Raw genomic sequence first — 20,672 nt, 5'->3', positions numbered from 1 at the left:
AATATTAGTAAAAAATACTTTATCTGTAACTGCCAAAAATTTTCAATGTTTGAAATTTTTGCATTTGAATCATTTTTTTACATTTCATTGTAAACGATGTGAACGGAAAAATGCTCTTTCTCAGGCTCGACGTTGGGCCATCAAGGCCCCCCCGTTGTCTGTTCTCAGTACAAAATTTGATACTCAAGCCGTAGCAATTAAGGTGGTGGGCAAGCTATGTATGTGTGCGTTTTAGGGACGTGGACTTGTCGATTTTAATCATGTTATATATCGATAATCTCTGCACAGTGGAACGGAATAGCGATTAAATTAAGCACTAAAAATGTACATCATAGAAATGCTTATGGATAATGAATACTTTATGATATCATAGAATAACTCTATTATTGCGGGAAACATATTTAATTTGGTTTTAGCCGGTGACTCATGGATTTCCGTCGGTTATTTGTTCATTTTAAGTAGTTGAAATCCTTTCAAGTAAAATTAAAATTGTAAAAAATTCCGATAGTTTATCGATTTGGCCACAACTTTTGTCATCTCATTGTTAATCGTACATAAAATGTGGCTGTGTGTAGCTACGGTTACAGCTGGCTTAGACTCCATCTTTAGAAATATTATATCTATGGACCTGATATTAGGCCATAAAGTGTGGATGTAATTGGCACTTAAGAGATATGCTGATCGACCGGTACGCGCGTCTGTAGTAGCTTTAGAGTATGTCATATATTAAACATGTCATTGTCTCTAAAAAAAAAAAGTTTTCGCGCCAATCCAAATGTTAAACGTCAAACTCCAGTAGAAAACTAATCTCTGTCAGCGTCAGGCGATTCAAAAAACCTTTTACAAGAAAATCACTTTGTTAATAATACTCTACGAATGAAGTTTGTTAATAAATAAATATTAAAACATGGCGGAATCTATAGGTAACAATCACATAAGATCTGTTAATCCACCTTTTTACATAAAAGTGTTTTTATTAACCTTACTATACTCCTTGTTTAACTTTTAGCTGGACAAAGGGCTAAACGCCAAAAAACTGATAAGTTCGGAAGATTATCAGCATTGGAAAAGTTAAAAAATTTAAAAGGAAAAGGTTCAAAAAACAAGTATGATGTGGACGACATGGAGAACGTATACGACACCGTGGATGAGCGCGAGTACAGCGCGCGCGTGCAGCGCCGTCAGGAGGACGACTGGATCGAGGACGGTGAGCATTTGGTCGTAAAGGCTACAGCTATCCTCAAAAATGTATTTCTGTTTACATAATGACCAGTGATCGGTTTTTTGGATTCGACATGGGATGAATGACCTCAATCATTATGTTAGTATGGATATGCCCCGGGAATCCGGGCTTTATGTTATTAGAAAAGGCAAAAAAATACAATGTGTTTATTTATTACACTTTAAAACATCTAAGTAGCTGATAGACGAGTACTTTTACTCACCATTCTATTGTCTAAATCGAACAAATGAGCACAAGTGTTTACACTGACAGCTCATTTGCTGCCTCCAAAGCGGCACATTTTGTACTGTTTGGATAAAAGTTCGGCGAGTAAGTACGCGTGTCTATCAGCTAATATATGGTTACTACGGGTTAATTGTTTGAATAAATGAGTTCGTTATCAAAAAGTGAATTACACTTCTTTCAACTGAGAGGTAGTTTGAGAAAAACAATGTCCACAATGTCAAATGGTTTTATTGCTCACCAAAAATAATTAGAACTGAAATCCAGAGAAAATAATGAAATGTCAATGTCAAGATTTTGAAGTATTTTTTATATAAGCATATATCTGTCATGATGGAAAAAATATAATATATATGCTTTAATACTTTGTGGAGGTTTTAATATATTTTGCTTTAAATAAAATGTTGAGATTAGGAAAAGAATAGAAGTTTTTGTCTCAACTGGTTGCCATGTAAGAGTAAAAAATTCCTTAGAGATAATTTAAATTGTTTTATTTTTGTACGGTTTGTTCGGTATCGCGGGAAACTGTCGTATCTATATTAACTTTTCTGCTTGATATCCCGCGAGGGAGAATCCAAAAAACCGATCACTGATAATGACTGTAAGGAACATATCATGAAACTGGAAATTTATTAATGGTTTAGGTAGTCCATTGGCAGGGAGTAAGGTAGACGACCTTGTCTTGTGTGCGAGTGGACTATCATAGCTTAACTCTTGTTTTCATTGTACATTTTTTCTAATGTAAATTTTTCTCATAATTGATTGTGAAGAAAACAAAGCTACCATTTCTTCACTCTTTCAGATGGAACAGGATATGTAGAAGATGGCCGTGAAATTTTTGATGATGATGAAGATGTTGATGACACTTATGTATCATCCACAAACAAAGAAAGTGGCCGTGGTCAAAAACGGAAGGCTCGCATTGCAGCCCCTTCGGCCAAAGGCAACATAAGAAATTTACTGGGAGTTATGCCCACTAGGAAAAAAGAGGTGCAATGATTATATAGTAATTAATTTAGAGTTTGATTAAAACAATAAACATATATGTATATAATTAATAATTAATTTTATAGGACACTAAAATATCAGAAGATAATATTTTATCAGATATTATGTCAGATTTGGATGGCAATGTGGCATCAGCAGTTGTCAAACCAAAAGCTCTGATTGCCCAGAAGGTTATCACTGTAGATTCAAGCAAGAAAGACGCTCAGAACTATTTCAAAAGCCTGTCCTCTTCAGTGAAAAAGACTACAAATATTAGTAAGCAGCATACTTTTGAAGTCAAAACAGAGAGAGATGACAATGTAAGTACATTATGATATGATATGATATTTATTGGTAAATATTTACATTTACAAATCATTTTATATACAATTATCTTGTCATAGATTTTACATTGCATGTATATTACATTATTTGATTATTTACTATACTCATGTATTCATTACCTTCTATCCTCACCCATATTTTAGATTGTTTTTATTGTGTACAGTCAGCATCAAAAATAACAGATCAAACTATGCATCAAACAAAAGTATCTACCATTCTCTAATAATTTAACAAAAAGAGATATGTCTCTATATGTAAAACAATTACACTGTGAATAGAGTTTTTGAGTGCAAACTGTACATTTAGAATATCTGTATTCGGAAGAGTATTAGTGTTGGAGGGCAGATACTTTTGGGGTATTGTTTCATAAGCTCTACTATTGATGCTGACTGTACTAAGGGCTGGACCAGGCTGGACAGTTTTAATTAAGCAGACACCTCTTTTCAATGGTTTCAATGTTAGTTGTAAGATGATTGTAAATTATATGCCTTTTACATTTTCTCAAAGCTTAGCTGGAAGAGATCCCTTTTAAGGAAAAGTTCGCCTTTGTATATAACATTTTTTTTTTGTATTGTCTGTTTTATGTTAACCTGTTTATGTGCAATAAAGTGACATACATACATACATACATATATGTTATTGTATAATTTTTATTTATTTAAAGGCTGAAGACAGGGAGCCTCCTAAATCATATGAAAAAACAGTATCAAGTAAGCCTGAATGGACTATTGACAAAGATATAAAAAAAGAATTGGATGACAGTGCTTCACAAACCATTGAAGAGTTTCAAACACAAGATATTGACCTTCATGATGATTTTCATAATGATGCTTTACCAACTCAGACAGATGCTGTGGCAAAAGATGATAAGAGCACTCCCAGTTCTGCTGCCACCATAACTGATGTGGCGGATGAATTTCTTACTGAGCAGTTTGAAATCTTTTCCACATCAAAGAAAGAACCTTCCCCTATTAAGCTAAAAGAATTATCTAATAACTGGATGAATGAGATGGGTGACAACCAAGCCAGTTTAGCTGTCCAAACTGATGGGTTGTTGCCCCTGCAGACTAATGAAAATGGAGAGCAAATACTGAGGTTTTACTGGCTGGATGCGTGGGAGGACCGCTATGTGAAGCCCGGGGTGGTTTACCTGTTTGGGCGCGTGTATGTCAAGCCTGGCAATAAGTCTGCAGGAACAGTATCCTGCTGCCTGGTGGTCAAGAACATAAATCGACAGTTATTCCTTCTACCAAGAGAATATGTGAGTTTATTTTATTGTACTATTTGAGCTTTGTTCTCACACATCATTATAAAATTGACTTTTCTTTTGTTATATTCCATAAAGTGATGTATGATCCCTTGAGGGTAAAAGCTCCTCCATCTTCTTCCATTTTTCTTTTTCTTCAGTTTATTTTATTTCCAAGAATAAATAACATAAATTAACAACTGTATTGATTTAGTGCTATGTTAAGAATTCTATCATGGACAATATAGGTTATATGATGATTTGTCGGTATGGAACCTCTCATGCAAATGCAAATTATGAGCTACAGTATGTTCGTCTTGTTTCTGTTCATATATCCATAATTCTTTGTGACAAAATTACTTTTTATTGTACAGCAGCCATGCAGCATTTTTACATAGGTATGCAAAACACAAAATAACTTACTAAGTAATTTCATGATATTTATTATTTACTACATAGTATCCTGAAAATGGTAAGTAAAAGATTTCTAAGAGATTTTTTTTAATTGCTGTTAATGATAACATTGTCTTCTATATTTAATCAACTGTTTTTCGCACTGATCCTGTACTGTTTGTTTAGCAATCAGGACAGGGATGTTGCGTCTCTAAAACAGTTTTACCTACCAAACAGCTGTCTATATTCAATAGATAGGTACCTAATACACAATAATGTAATAACACGAGAGAATAATTCTAGGCGATTTCTTGTGTAGTAATATTTATTGTGTTGGTTTGGTCCAAGTAAGGCTGATTGAACATTTTTTTTATAAATAAATACAAGCTTTAAATGTATTTAGCAAAACACAGCATTGCGAATATTTATAAAGATAACGTGGGAGATCATTTAGTGTCCATAATGATATATGCATTCTCATCTATGGCTTATTATTATATCACCTTTTATGCTTTGCAATCTTGGCTGACTCACTGGCCTCACTGCGAGTGTCTACATTATTATTTGAGATGCCACGAATAGAGGTTTTGTCCGAATACCAAATATTTAGCCACAGCCATAAAACATACACATCATATTGGGTCACACTTTTATGAAAAGTGGTCGTATTCGGCCGAATACTGAATATTGGGAAAATGGACCGAATAGGCCGAATACCGAATAATTGCCGAATATTTGTGGCATCGCTAGTAATTATCTGTACTTTTTGTTTGTCTCGAAGGTTGATAATGGTAAGTAATGTTATTTCTTTCATGTCACAAAAACAATGTTAATTAAATAAGCACCCAGAAGTCATTTTGTTGTACAGTCAAGTGTAAAAATATGGATGTACACATCTTACTCAAAAATATGTCCTGTAGCATCTTATTCCAGTGTAATAAGAGCGTAGTACCATATTTATCAGACAATTCTTTCGATACATATTTTAGCACTTGACTGTAAGTGATACTCAATAATGTTTCTGAAACAAGACAGATGAACTTTAATGAATCCTGAACTTTCGTGTCTAGTATTTTGAGAAACAGTGCAGCATCAAGATTTAATTGTGACTGAGATAGACCTTCAAATATAAATGTTTCCTATACGTGTCTTTAAATAAAATAATCTTATATTTATTTCATAATAATATAAATAAATACGATAAATACGAAAGGGAGGCCTTTGCCAAGCATTGGGACACAAAAGGCTAGCAAATTAAATAATAATAAACACAATAAAATAATGGATGATACTTGACACTCTTGTACTTAAACATTAAGAGATTATTAACATCAGACTGAAACTATGTCCATACCAAATTTTAACGAAATTGTTTTAGCGGTTTGAGTGTGAAGTGTTTACAGACAAACAGTCAGAGTTACATTATGTATAGTATTAGAAATTCATTCGCGTTTTGGTCATTAGGCGGTGTGTGGACAGAGAGAGCGTACGCGCGAGGCAATTTCCTCACGCACAAACCGGCCAGTGTAGAAGTGCTCGCGCGCGTTTTCCTCGCCTTAGCGCGCCGGTTCGGCTGAGGCACGTCTACACTTGCCAGTTTGAGCGTGAGATAATTGCCTCGCGCGTATGGTCGCTCTGTGTGGACCCGCCTATTTTCGTCTTATATTCTTTGTACTTAACCTTGTGAACGCCACGCCTATCGTACGCGGAGCGTAATCGTGAACCTTGTGGGTAGGCATGAAGGTTGATATTAGGCTGTAGCCGCGCGCGTCATATGACGTCTTTGGCGGTCAAAAGGTTAAGTAATTATTTGTTCATAATTTCTAGTTTTCTGCATTCGTCTTCCTCGCGTTGTCCCGACACTTTTGCCACGGCTCATGGGAGCCTGGGGTCCGCTTGGCAACTCATCCCGAGAATTGGCGTAGGCACTGGTTTTTACGAAAGCGACTGGCATCTGACCTTCCAACCCAGAGGGTAAACTAGGCCTTATTGGGATTAGTCCGGTTTCCTCACGATGTTTTCCTTCACCGAAAAGCGAATGGTAAATATCAAATGATATTTCGTACATAAGTTCCGATAAACTCATTGGTACGAGCCAGGGTTTGAACCCGCGACCTTCGGATTGCAAGTCGCACGCTCTTACCGCTAGGCCACCAGGTGCTCTACAAGCGCTCTTCTAGTACATATATTTGTGTTAATCTTCCCAAAATGCATGCAATTTTGTAATGATGTTTCTGTAATATTCACGATAATTTTTCTGATATTTCCAGAAACTAGACCCGATCACCTTAGAGGCAACGGAGCAAGAGGTGAGTATGATGGACGTTTACGAGGAGTTCAACCAGTCGGTGGCGGGCGAGCTCGGCCTGAAGGAGTTCAAGTCGCGCAAGGTGGCGCGCAGCTACGCCTTCAGCCTGCCCGACGTGCCCGCCGTATCCGACTATCTGGAGGTCAAATACTCGGTCAGTTTTACAACAACACATTTACACGCATTTTATAAAACTATTTACAATTTTACCCATACCCATATACAGGCAGCAGAGCTTTTAGGTACTATAGGTGGGTATGCAGGGCGTAATCGTCAATTGTTTACATGCGTTTAAAAACTGACATTGAAAATACGTTATGCAATGAGTAAAATTACATCAATAACTTTTTTTAACATAACTTGAAAATTTCAAGTTGAAATATCCAAAATATTTAGTTTAAATTGCCTAATACATTTCGTACGACGTTCGATAAGTGGTTTATTTATCTACAGTAGGAGATAGAAATATGATTTTTTCTTTACGCGATTAGTCTATAATAACGCAATCAAACCTTTTTTTTATAAGGACGTAATCATATTTTTTTGTTTACAGACGTTCTTCGTCTGGAACTTGTTCTAGGAGACGCTGGTAATCGTTTTCACATTACCCATTCACCCATACAAAAAAGGGCTCTTTCTTCCCTAGCAGGAGGGATCAAAGTGAAGTGTGAAGATCATACACCTTTTTTTGCTTAAATAAAAAGCAGTATGTGTCACATTGTAGCAAAATTATTTCCATCATGCACTAGAATCCTGAGCGTAGTGAATTTTAGAATTCAACTGTAAAACCCTTCGATTAGCTTGTGACACAATGTACTGTTGTGTTTTGTCAAGTCGGCGACGCGCATATAATGTAACATCATGATTTCAGGCGTCCATAGGCTACGGTGACTGCTTACCATCAGACGGGCCCTGTGCTTGTTTGCCACTGACGTGGTATAATTATATATTATATAAGTATATTATTAGTATAGATTAATCATGTAAACAAGTAATCATATTTCTATCTTCTACTAGTGTAGACAAATAAACGACACAACGAACGCGAATGCACGGGGACTTTTAAACTTAATATTTTAGATGTTTGTTTTATTTTTACTCATTGGATAACGTACTTACGATGTCAGTTTTTTTATAGCTGTTATATTTACGGAATACTCGCATGTAAACACTTAACTATTTCACCCTGTATAGCTTTACTTAGTTTGGGGATAGATTGGCTAGCCCCAAGTATTTATTTATTTTTAAATCTAAGCAAAATGTACCTGCCTGAGACAGTGGTTGATTTTATCATCTACACCAATTCATCCATACGAATCATCCTATATATGAAGCTCCCTATATTCTACTAATCCTTAGATTCTTTTAGCGTTTAACTACAAATGAAGGGGCTTTGAAAATATTATATCCTGTTTTCGATAATTTCTATTTCATTTCGCAGGCAGCATGTCCAGCGCCCCCAGTGGGAAAGAAGTATCTGACGTTCTCGCATATATTTGGCTCCAACACATCTTCGCTGGAGACTTTTCTGCTGGAGAGGAAGATCAAAGGGCCCTGTTGGCTGGAGGTGCGGCAGCCCGCCGCGGTGCAGGCCAGAGTGTCCTGGTGTAAGGTTGAGGGGGCCACAGAAAAAATGGAAAATATAAGCGTTATTAGGACTGGTGACTTAGAACCTCCGCCAATAGTTATATGCGCGGTAATAATACTAACCACCAAAGTTGAGAGATAGTAGAGGTAGGGTCTCTAAGACAAAACTGAAATTTCATAATACGTAAGACAAAACTGTGATTCCATAATACGCGAATGGCGGAGCACTGAATGGCTCAAATCAAGCCGATTTTGCACTCGCCCATACTCACTTGGTCAAAGACTTGTGTCCCTACCCTATCTCAGAAACCCTATCTCTGTTTATCTATCAACTGCTCACTACGAATTTCTATTATTAGTGGTATTATACGTAACCGATTATTATTGAGAAAATGTTCTCTTTCAGATTAACATGAGAACAATCACGAATGTAAAAACTAGGAAACAAAAAATATTAATGCTAAGCTGTTTGGTACATAACAACTTCCCTGTGCACAAACCACCACCAAACCCGCCTTTCCAGCAACATTTCTGTGGCAAGTATCCCAACTTGATGTACCCAGCAGTGGTCGAGTATGGCGGGTCCGAGTGTGTGTGACATGTATTTGTTGTTTTGGTTGCAGTGGTCACCAAGTGTGACGACCTGTGGCCGATGGACCTGAAGCAGGCGCTGTCTCAGTACAAAGCTACCAAGTTGACTAAATGCGACACGGAGAGGGAACTGCTAAACTATTTCATGGTACAATTCTGGAAACTAGATCCAGATTTGGTCGTAGGCCACGATCTACAGGGATACCAACAAGATTTATTAATAGGAAATGTATTAGACATGAATATACCAAATTGGTCTCGTTTGGGTCGCCTAAAGAGGTCTACGGTTCCTCATAGAAAATTCGCAAGTAAAGACGCTTTTTTGGGACGGCTGGTCTGCGACATTAAAGTTTCAGCCATGGAACTCATCTCGTCGAGGAGTTTCGATATGGACACGCTATGTGTAAACGTTCTCAAAATGGCCGAAGGCGAACGTGTCGACGTGGCTCTCGAAGATATACCCAGATATTACGAAAACAGCGGCGATCTCCTTCAGCTAGTGTCGCTGAGTATGCAAGACGCGTCCTACATACTCAAGATAATGTGCGAACTGAATGTTATTCCGCTCGCCTTGCAAATCACGCAAATAGCCGGCAACGTGATGTCGCGGACGTTGCTGGGCGGGCGCTCCGAGCGCAACGAGTTCCTGCTGCTGCACGCGTTCACGGAGCGCCAGTACATCGTGCCCGACAAGGCGGCCGGCCGCGCCGCCGCGCCGCCCGCCCCGCAGCCCAGGAGGAAAGCCGCCTACTCCGGCGGCCTGGTGCTCGATCCTAAAAGAGGGTTCTACGATAAACTCATTCTGCTCATGGACTTCAATTCCTTATATCCCAGTATAATACAGGAGTACAATATCTGCTTTACTACTGTAAAAAGGAAGAACGCTTCCGCCCCCGACGATGACGTGAACAATCTAGTGCTGCCGGGACCTAATAGTGAATTTGGCGTGCTACCGACGCAAATTCGAAAATTGGTAGAGAGTAGAAGAGAAGTTAAGAAGTTGATGAAGGCGAGCGATCTGCCCCCGGAGCAGTACATGCAGTACAACATCCGGCAGACGGCACTGAAGCTGACGGCCAACTCCATGTACGGCTGCCTCGGGTTCGCGCACTCGCGCTTCTACGCCAAGCCGCTGGCCGCGCTCGTCACCATGAAGGGCCGCGAGATCCTCCTCGACACCAAGGACATCGTGCACAAGCTCAACTACGAGGTGGTCTACGGCGACACCGACAGCTTGATGATCAACACCAACTGCTTGGACTACGACTACGTCTTCAAGATCGGCAACGATTTGAAACGAGAGATCAACAAGAAGTACAAACAGATTGAGTTAGATATTGACGGCGTGTTTCGATACCTATTACTGTTAAAAAAGAAAAAGTACGCAGCAGTCGTAATTAGTAAAAATAAAAGCGGAGAATATGTAATGAGTCAAGAACACAAAGGTTTGGACATCGTGCGGCGCGACTGGTCGCAGCTGGCGGCCGAGGCGGGCCGCTTCATCCTCACGCAGATCTTGTCCGAGCAGACCGCCGACGACCGCCTCGAGACCATACAGGCCCATCTCAATAAGCTGAAAGAAGATCTCGTGGGTGGGAAAATTCCTCTCTCTATGTTGACCATAACGAAGCAACTGACGAAAAACCCTAGCGAATATGCCGACAAACATACGCAACCGCATGTGCAAGTTGCTCTCAGACTTAATTTGAAAAATAGTAGACGATTCAAGAAAGGCGATATCGTTCCATATATTATTTGCGAAGATGGGACTGCGAATACGGCGACGCAAAGAGCATATCATATAGAAGAACTAAAAAGTTCGGAACATTTGAAGGTAGACTACCAATACTACTTGGCGCACCAACTTCACCCGGTCATATCGCGTATCTGCGAGCCCATCGAGGGCGTGGACCCGGCGCGAGTGGCCGGCTGCCTCGGCCTAGACCCCTCGGGCTACAGGCAAGCCGTCAAAAAGGAAGCCACGCAGACGGACACCTACGAACTCGAAAATGAACAAGAAAAATACAGACATTGCAGAGAATTCATTTTTATGTGCGTCAGTGAAAATTGTAAGACGGAGAATAAAATCAGGGAATCTTTTGTCAAAATGGACAAAGAGACCGTATCGTTCATGGAGTGCTGCCAGAACCCTAAATGCAGCGCGAAGCCTGTGGACTACTTGGCTAGCATTCAGAACGCGCTGAGCGGGCAGCTGCGAGGGTGCGCGGCGCAGTACTACGGCGGCTGGCTGGCCTGCGAGGACCCCGCGTGCGCGCACCGCTCGCCGCGGCTGCCGCAGGCCTTCGCCGGCGGCTTCCCGCTCTGCCCGCGCTGCGAGAAGGGCGTCATGTTTAGAGAATACACTGAAAAAGACCTCTATCTGCAAATAAATTTCTTCCTCTTCCTGTTCGACATCAACAGACACAATAACTTAAGTAAGTGGACTCAAACTAATTTTTTTGCGTAGTGTGCTTATGAAATGAAATATGATTGATATTGATGAACTGGTTCGTCCACCGGGTCGGTCGCATATAGCGTTGAAAAAACCCGGAATAATACGGGAAAATTTCCAAACGGTTCGTTTTTTCAAGCTTCTATCGAAAAAAACGATGCGAAGTAGGTTAAGGTTGCACGTCTAATGTGTTAGTTTCTGGCATTTTATTGACTATGACACTGTCATCATTCATCAGTGGCATTGTGTATGACGTATTTAACTTTTCTGAATAAAACATTGATTTTTTTCCGGAATTTACATCCCTAGTCGCGTATGCTAAGTATAGAGTTTTCAGAATATCCTGCTTTCGAGTTCTACTTATAAAGATGTTGACAAATTTTTAGAACTCTTCATCTTATAGAAACTTAATTATTACAAAAACATATATTTAAAATATTTACTCATCAATTTTAAATAAAAATTCACCTAAACGCTCCAAAATGTCATGTGATATAGAAGACGACAGTAGGGCTAAGATGGTCGGCTCTTTATCATTTGTCACCTTAGTTAGGCACCTTAGGCATAGTTACAGGTAATAAAAATGGAACCATGCTGCTATCGGAGGATGTGATAAATAAACAAATTGCTGTCAAACTGTCAGTCATAGGAATTGATATGATGTAGTATTTAATTTCTAAGATATTAAGGACATACATAAGGTCAAATAATGAGTAACATGTTTATGCACAAAAATCATCAGAAACTTGTCACCATCGAAGAATCCAGGCTCCATCGTAACTTTTTTGTGACTGCAAGGTTGTGCATTTAGCCAGGTTTGACTACTTGGCTATTGCTGGCACTTCACTTGGCTTTATGATTTGACAAATATTCGTGTTACGTCCCTTTTGTTTTGTATGTCAAAAGAAAGAGACGCAATACGAATATTTGTCAAATATAGCCATGTAAAGTGCCAGCATGTGGGTTCTTCTCGCGCTGTGATGTAACGCGCTCCGATATGCGTTTGCAGTCACGTGATACCCAATACCGTGAAACAAAATATGATTTTCAGCATTCAAATATTCGCTGCAAAAAATGGTAAAAACATAACATTTTATACGTTTGCGATTCATGTCAACATCCGTATTTAAATGTATGATACAAATATAATGATATAAGCGACACGTGATGTGATATGTTCATGATTCACTAACACTTGATACGGCCGGCAAGCCCGCCCGACCCGCTGTTACCGCAGCCCACGGTATTAACCAGCATCGCAGTGGGAGTGGTTTTCTGCTTTTAACTATACCTACCGATGTATGTTTACAAAAAAATCGTGCATTTCCAAATTCACATACTTCGCAGTTTCTCATACTTAATTTTACTGACAAACGTAATCTTATGATACCAAACCTGGTGTTTACTTCTAATATTTATAATTGAACTGAAATTTTTATTTTAGGTTATGTAATACATAATATCTGGGATACGCGCGAGCTTTGCTCAAAAACATATAAAAATTAAAAATGCGCGTTTTCCCAGAGATAAGACCTAGCTAGATCGATTTCCGCCTCGGAAACCCTCGATATACTTAGTAAATTTAATCGAAATCGTTAGAGCCTTTTTCGAAATTCCCGAAATATATATATACAAGAATCGCTCGTTTAAATGTATAAGATAATAGAAACGGAAAGCAGCCACAAGAACCCTAATAAACTAACATGGTTAGGCTCGTCTTGACAAATAGGTAATGAAGATGATTGTATATAAAATACTACTTAGTCAGCAATGAAAGCTAAATAAAATGCCGGGGTTGCGTTTCATAAAGGCCCGCGACCTGTAATCTCCATTCGCCTCTAACTACATAATTAGTTGGACTCGGACGACGATTACAGGTTATGGGCCTTTTATAAAACGCAAGGCAATTACTTTACCTTGAATTTTAGTGTGATCAACGACAGTGTAGTAACATCATAATGTAAATATACTCCGTTTTTTAAAGATTCGAGTTTTTCTAACCTCAAAAGTCTTTTTCTACCGAAATGCTAGGATTCCTATGATATTGTGGTACAATAATATGTAAACGACACTATAATTCAGTGCATAGTAACTCATGTTTAAAGGGTCTAGCAGGCTAAGCGAACAAGAAGTGCCCCCAACGACGGATTTTGTCGATATTTCTGGTAGTGTACTGTTAGGTCCTAAGGACCCTCCATGCTTAACATCAGACCTCGATTCTCTTTTGTTTGCGAGTTATTCAGGATAACGTAAAATAATTAGGGTATCATTGAAAGTGTCATATTTTATAAACGATTCAAGTTACGTGAACCTAACAAAATTATATTTGATAACAATAAAAAAAAAACTACAAAATGCATATTTTTTACCAGCATCCTGTCCTTAAACTTCATTGCAAAAAATAAAAATATTTTTTTCCTTCCAATTTTTTTTTTACTTTTCGCGGAGGTACACCTCCAAAAAAAATATGCATGAGTAGCCACTAATTCCCACTACATACACATATAAAAATATTTGCACAAATATTCGTGCTTCATGTCAAAAAAAACGATTCTCCAATAAGTAGTCACTGGCATTATATGTACAGATAGAAGTACATCAACGATGACGTGTCAGCTTTGATAACATCTGACACATAATATTATCTGCATTTGTTTTTTGCATTTTGTAGTGGAAAATGGAAAACATTAAATGCAAGTCTTGTAAAAAAACATTAAGAAATATCCGTGGGAAACAAAAATGCATAGAAACAGAGCAAGAGGCTGATTTATATAGCAAATGCACTAATATGTTAATTTGCATAAATGATTTATTGTGTGGTAAGTGTCGGCTTTTAGTGTATAAACATAAAGCAGTAGCATCAACTTCTGCGAGTTCAACAATCTTCACAACAATTGGCGATGCTGGCTCTGCGTCTGCAACCTACTGCTCGACTTTTAGTGTATAAACATAAAGCAGTAGGTTGCAGACGCAGAGCCAGCATCGCCAATTGTTGTGAAGATTGTTGAACTCGCAGAAGTTGATGCTACTGCTTTATGTTTATACACTAAAAGCCGACACTTCCTTAGGACCTAACAGTACACTACCAGAAATATCGACAAAATCCGTCGTTGGGGGCACTTCTTGTTCGCTTAGCCTGCTAGACCCTTTAGAATGAAAAAGTTAGCACTACTTTTTGAGGGTATACAATTGGTATACAATTTCTAATTTAAAAAAAACCGGTCAAGTGCGAGTTCGTTTACCTCGCGCACCGAGGGTTCCGTACAAACTTTCAATTTTCTCAAGAGAGACTTTTGACCAGAAGTATACTATTAGTATAATTGTGTACAGCGCCATCTATGGACGAATTGGCTAACTAATTTGTGCGATGTTTGTTGGTTTTCCAGGGATAATAATTCTTTATCAAATTAACTGATTTCAATAATTTTTATTTTATTTGAAAGATGGTGCCTTTAGTGTAAACTCATAGGAATTTCAACTATAAGAAAACACTCGCAAACGGGATTAAATTGCAAATTAAATTACAAAATGTTTTTTGTTACTTAATTAATAAAAAAAGTTCTCAAGATAGAGGTCTGATTTTATTTTTACTGTAATCTTTATGATAATGTTATTATTATGTAAAAATTTCATAATTTTTCATTCGTAAACTTCGGAGATAAGGGGAAGGGGAATGGCATTTTCTTCACATTTTCCTTCATACGTCAATTTTTTTTACTAAGAAAAAATTAAATAAAAAATTGTTTTGTAATTTTCAATTTGAGCTCTTTCAAATGATACCCCACTTGACCTAGTAACTAGACTTTGAAATTTTGCCCCCTCTTTATATTGGGAATTTTCCATAATTAATACAAATAAAATAAAAAAAATTACACTTCCAATATGTTTGGGTTTGCGTTATTCATTACTTTTCCAAATTTCAAATCGATAGCTTAAGTACTTCTCGAGATATTTAGCAATGTGACAGACTGACGGACGGACAGAGTCGCACGATAAGGGTTCCTTTTGTACCTTTTTGGTACGGAACCCTAAAAAAACGAAGTTATAGCTAACGACGGCGAACTTCCGTTCTTGTTACAGGGGTCCGAGTCGCATCACACGTGGCTTCAGCTTTCCAAGTATTGAAAGAGATGACAGAGGATTGGTTGGCTCACTCCGCCTACTCTATAATAAACCTTTCAAAGCTGTTCCGCTTCTTCAGCGTGGACCCGAAACTCGGCACCAAGGCGAAAGCGGAGGCCGTCGAGATCGACGTTCTCCCGGAGACTGAACACATAGACGCTTTCATGGAGTTAGGCTCCTATTAGTATACACACAATCTATGTTTAGTTTAATCGTCTATTTTTATAATGTTTTTCAATAAACTTATTTGTAGATATCTGTAGTGAATATTCATTTAATACACCAAATTTTTAAAATTCATTGTACGTACATAACGTTATATGAATATACTTATTACTTAACGTTTTAAAAATGCACACCCTACTTGTTATTAAGACGAAAGTGGACGACGACGACCACTCAAAATCGCTTCTCCATACCTTTTTGAACCCTCAATTCAATTTTACTCGTCATATCATTTCAAGACATTAGTACATTACTTTTCTATATTTAATAGTAGTTTATGTGACTGCTACATAATAAAAGGCATCAAAATACACGAGTGTTTGGACATACACTATTTTATCTACACACATATTATAAACTTTCTATGATATATTCACTAACCCAAATTATAGGGCATCGTTGCTCTTTTGGCGCAACTCGCGAATATGTGGTGGCGTCACCGAAATATTTTTATCGCTCATTTTACACGAAACTTTTGCTATAGTTACTTTAAAAACAACAAAACATTCATTTTATACTTAAAACCATACAAATAGGATAGTATAGAACGACTGTCAAACTTCAAAAGTGTGACCAAAATATGTGCTAAAGTAGTACATATGGTGCTACTTAGCACACTAGTGCGAAATTTAGCATATTAAGTTATTGGGTCGAACATTTAAAGGGCCATATGTACTGTAAAACGTTGTACGATACATGTGCGAATAGGTAATTCGCAACTCGTGTCGATTAAAAACACTCCCTTCGGTCGTGTTTTAATTTATCGGCACTCGTTTCGAATTTCCTATTTTTCGCACTTGTATCGTAATGTACTATAATGTAACACAATTTAACTACAGCTACGCCCGTTCGTCTAATTTTTTTTTCGATTATTTATTATTATTAAGAGTTAAGAGCTATAGAAAAAGTGTATGAAACTTGCTTTACGCTTTTAGATTCTCAAGAAGAAAAAAACCAAAAAGTCAAACGAAGGGGACTAATTAATCATAGCCTATGATTCATTATGGTTGACTGGTAGAGAATGCCATTTGGCATTACGTCCGCCATTTATACATTGTTGTATATATTTTGTGCAATCAAGTTTAAATAAATGAATAAATTAATATGCTGACGTCAGAAATCTTGACACTTTCCACATGCGTTGTTTACGCAGCGTACTTAGAATTAAGTGGCAAGATCGTGTGACTAACACGGAGGTATTACGTCGGGCCAATATGTCCGGTATGGAGGCCTTTCTAATGAAAAGCCAATTAAGATTGGGTGGCCACGTCTGTCGCATGGATGACTGTAGACTCCCTAAGTCCGTTTTCTATTCGGAACTCAAGGATGGGAAGCGTAGTCACGGGGGAAAATTTCTGCGATATAAAGACGTTCTGTAGCGTCATCTCAAAGCTTGCAGCATTCCATTAGAACGTTGGGAGGAGCTTGCGGTTGAGAGACTGGAATGGTGCAATAAGGTAAGAGAAGGTGTAGCTACTTTCGAAGAAGCTCGACTTGAACACCTGGACCAATAGCGCCTTCAACGGAAGTCTCGACTTAAGCCATCCTACGCATACACATATAACGACTAAGGGCAGCTTTATTGTGTACAGTGCGACCGGACGTTTAAGACTAAGTTGAAGTAGCGGTCGTCCACTATCCTCGTAAGAGTAGAGAGAAGATACACTCTCTACTATTGAGGATAGTATATAGTAGATATGTTAACTGCACCAATCATGGGTCATTTAAGACGAAAATTTGAGTTCTCTTGATATTTCACCGACATCTGTAAAATGTCTGCCGCTTTATGCTTTAAAAGTTAAATGTCCAATTCGTCCTCTATGTTTTCTATGTATTTAATGAAAGCTACTGCAATTGGTTTCAATATTATTAACCAATTAAAACTATGGTTTTTTGCTCCAGTCATGGGATGTATGGCTTCATCAATTTTTTTTAAAACTGATGGTAAATACTTCTTTTACAGGATTTGTCTATACCATCCTAATACTGGTGCCTGTTCCATTATAGGGGTGTTTACTATAGTATAATTTAGTATTTTTACTTACATTACCACTGAAACACTTCTAAAATGTCATTAATTAATTGGTGAAGTGGGCAGACGCATGCGGGAGTGTGGTCATGACCCTCGCTCCGGGTCGTTTTTGATGCAGAGGTTGTCCATCGCCGTTCAACGTGGCAACGCAGCGAGCGTGATGGGCTCCTTTGCATCTGGAGGGGCGCGGGGCGAGTTGTGCGGATAGTTTTTGTGTGTCGGTTAGATTTAGGATTTAGTTCAGTTTAGGTTAAGATTTTTGTTTGTATAACTTTGTATTTTTCGTACTTTATTTATATGTTGTATTTAATTTCATAGTCATAATATAAACTTTAGTGTATGATTTATCTATTTCTGTTCATAATTTAAACTTACGTAAAAAACACAAATCAAAAAAATATTTTATAAAATAAATTGATTTGTATGTACGAACATCATGTATTAAAATTATGCGTTTTTGCCCATTTTTAGTTCCATTTTGCTCTACAAAACTGCACTCCCCTTCAAGGGTAGATTTAATAAAATAAAAAAATTATGATAAACACGAACCGAAAAAATATATATTTTACTATGTTTTTGGAGCGAATCTCGTGGCTAGTGCCAAAGAAATTGCTCTCTTGCTCGAAAAAGATCTTATTTCATGGTGTGCTGAAGGACAAAGGCCTATTTTGTTCCCGCGGGAGTTAAGGATCGTGAAAAAAAAGCTTTTTTTTAATTATATCACTTATTCATACAAACCAAGTGGCATAAATGAGTTTTACTTTTAAAATACTAACGTTTGTAATTTAATATTTTTATTTATGTTTACAATTATTTGATACATAAACAAAAATACAAATTTACAAGTTTACAAATACTAACGTTTGTAATTTAATATTTTTGTTTATGTTTACAATTATTTGAAGCGCTGGTGGCCTAGCGGTAAGAGCGTGCGACTTGCAATCCGGAGGTCGCGGGTTCAAACCCCGGCTCGTACCAATGAGTTTTTCGGAATTTATGTACGAAATATCATTTGATATTTACCAGTCGCTTTTCGGTGAAGGAAAACATCGTGAGGAAACCGGACTAATCCCAACAAGGCCATCCTCTGGGTTGGAAGGTCAGATGGCAGTCGCTTTCGTAAATCTAGTGCCTACGCCACATCTTGGGATTAGTTGTCAAGCGGACCCCAGGCTCCCATGAGCCGTGGCAAAATGCCGGGACAACGCGAGGAAGAAGATGTTTACAATTATTTAATTTGATTCATTTAACAGCCGTTTAAAATATTTTTACATTATTTTCAATCGTGGCTGAATGCCGAATAGGTCTGTGCCTTCGATGCCTCACCTGCCAAGAAATTACAAAATGGCGAACGAATGTTTGATATGTCACCGTATTTAAGAATTATTTCGCTTAAAATTTAGTTTTTTCTTCTCAAGTGTGATGAAAAACATTGTGTGTAACTCTGGGGGGTCCTCCGGCTGTCGGGAATTACCACCCTCTTATCCAAAATTTCACTAACCCCCCTCGTTGCACAATGTACTATTATTATCTCGTATAATGAAGTCGTACGCACCTTCGACAAAGTGTGCCGCGACTAAACAGAAAAGGGCAATTACCAAGGTAACAAAAATACCAATTTTGGATTTGTACAGGTTTTCTATTTTTCGTACTATATAGGTAGCTTAGGTATCTTAATAGGTAGTTGTAATAATAATTTCTAATTAACCTTCACCAGGCATGTGCATATGTACTTAATAGGCACCTAGTTACTTAGCAAAGATCAGATGGAAGAAAATAGGAATACTACAATAGTTAAAAAAAAAAAAATGAACTTCTTAAAAGTACGTGTACTGGCAAATACTCAGGTACCTATTAAAGTTAACCGGTGACCGAAAATGTCTGGCCAACTGCGACCGAGCCTCCGGTACATCCGCTATTTTTTGCGAGTTGCGCAATGCCACTTACGGGGATAACGACACGGTGGTGATTAATCGCAGCCTAGCTGAAGATATTTAGTTTTAACTATAATATTCTTGAATTGAGAGGATCCACCATTTTCCCAGCCATTAGGGCGACGTGAATGCTGGCGTCCATCACGAAGTACAGGAAGGGATACGTCGCCGAGAAATGAACTGGGGGCCGATTGACGTACCCTGAAACAAAAATAATTGATCTATTGATACGGTTTATATCTTATTTATTTTTCTAAAGCAGGGGTTCCCAAAGTGTGCGCCGCGGCGCCCTGGTGCGCCGTAGAAAGTAAAGAGGGGCGCCGTGAGTTCTATCATTATCCGAAACCACAAATATTCGCGGGTACCTATTTGAGCGCTCGCATCGGTAAATAATATAGCGTCGTGTCACTCTTTTTCGACCGTGATTTTAAATTTACAAGGGCGCCGTTGCAAAATACTAAACTTGTAACTGCGCCGCATGTTGAAAAAGATTGGGAACCCCTGTTCTAAAGTATGCCTACGTGGAGTATTTGGTAAATATATTTATTTCTACATACACTCACACTACGTAAACTATTTAGGTCATCCGCGTTGGACACAATCTACCCAATTGAATTTCATAAAAATGATAAGCGACCTCGAATTTCATGTAGTATCGATGGTTATCATAATTGGTGAAACAAAATAAACGAACTACAGCAGACCCAGACCGGAAACAATTAGGTACGTGACCAATATTTTCCTAGTTACTGATTCATTTCAGGCGCATGCATAAAACAGGCTATTTGCAAATCGCAATTTAAACTCGCGATTAAGCATTCGGGCCGAGTAATGTCGTTATCATGATGGTGATTGGTGAGCACGCGAGAGTGGTTCAATAGACGCAAACGCGCGTGTCGCCGCGTTGCGCCATCGTCCCTGCGCCACCGCCGCCACCGCCGCGGACGCACAGCGCACATAGCAAGCACCGCTGTGTTATGGTCGA

At 38.3% G+C, this 20,672-nt stretch overlaps 2 protein-coding genes across 2 annotated transcripts in view; one reads left to right on the top strand and one right to left on the bottom strand.

Moving 5' to 3' along the window:
- The first annotated feature begins 647 nt into the window (after positions 1 to 647).
- Positions 648 to 15,754, top strand: LOC133519350 (DNA polymerase alpha catalytic subunit). Its single transcript, XM_061853393.1, has 10 exons — positions 648 to 923; positions 1,010 to 1,207; positions 2,268 to 2,455; positions 2,539 to 2,772; positions 3,462 to 4,058; positions 6,707 to 6,898; positions 8,186 to 8,440; positions 8,738 to 8,867; positions 8,955 to 11,357; positions 15,455 to 15,754. Exons 1-10 carry the CDS (start codon positions 908 to 910, stop codon positions 15,679 to 15,681), a joined length of 4,440 nt encoding a protein of 1,479 aa, XP_061709377.1. The 5' UTR covers positions 648 to 907; the 3' UTR covers positions 15,682 to 15,754.
- A 3,617-nt stretch (positions 15,755 to 19,371) lies between these two features.
- The window catches only part of LOC133519366 (uncharacterized), a 36,477-nt gene continuing 35,176 nt past the window's right edge, over positions 19,372 to 20,672 (bottom strand). The window contains exon 5 of the mRNA XM_061853415.1: positions 19,372 to 19,888. Coding sequence (XP_061709399.1) covers positions 19,758 to 19,888 — 131 coding nt within the window. The 3' untranslated portion in view covers positions 19,372 to 19,757. The remainder of the gene's footprint in view (positions 19,889 to 20,672) is intronic.

Source organism: Cydia pomonella, chromosome 1, assembly GCF_033807575.1.
Source record: "Cydia pomonella isolate Wapato2018A chromosome 1, ilCydPomo1, whole genome shotgun sequence".
In the NCBI taxonomy this organism is placed as follows: domain Eukaryota; kingdom Metazoa; phylum Arthropoda; class Insecta; order Lepidoptera; family Tortricidae; genus Cydia; species Cydia pomonella.
This window is presented reverse-complemented; position numbering and strand designations above follow the sequence as displayed.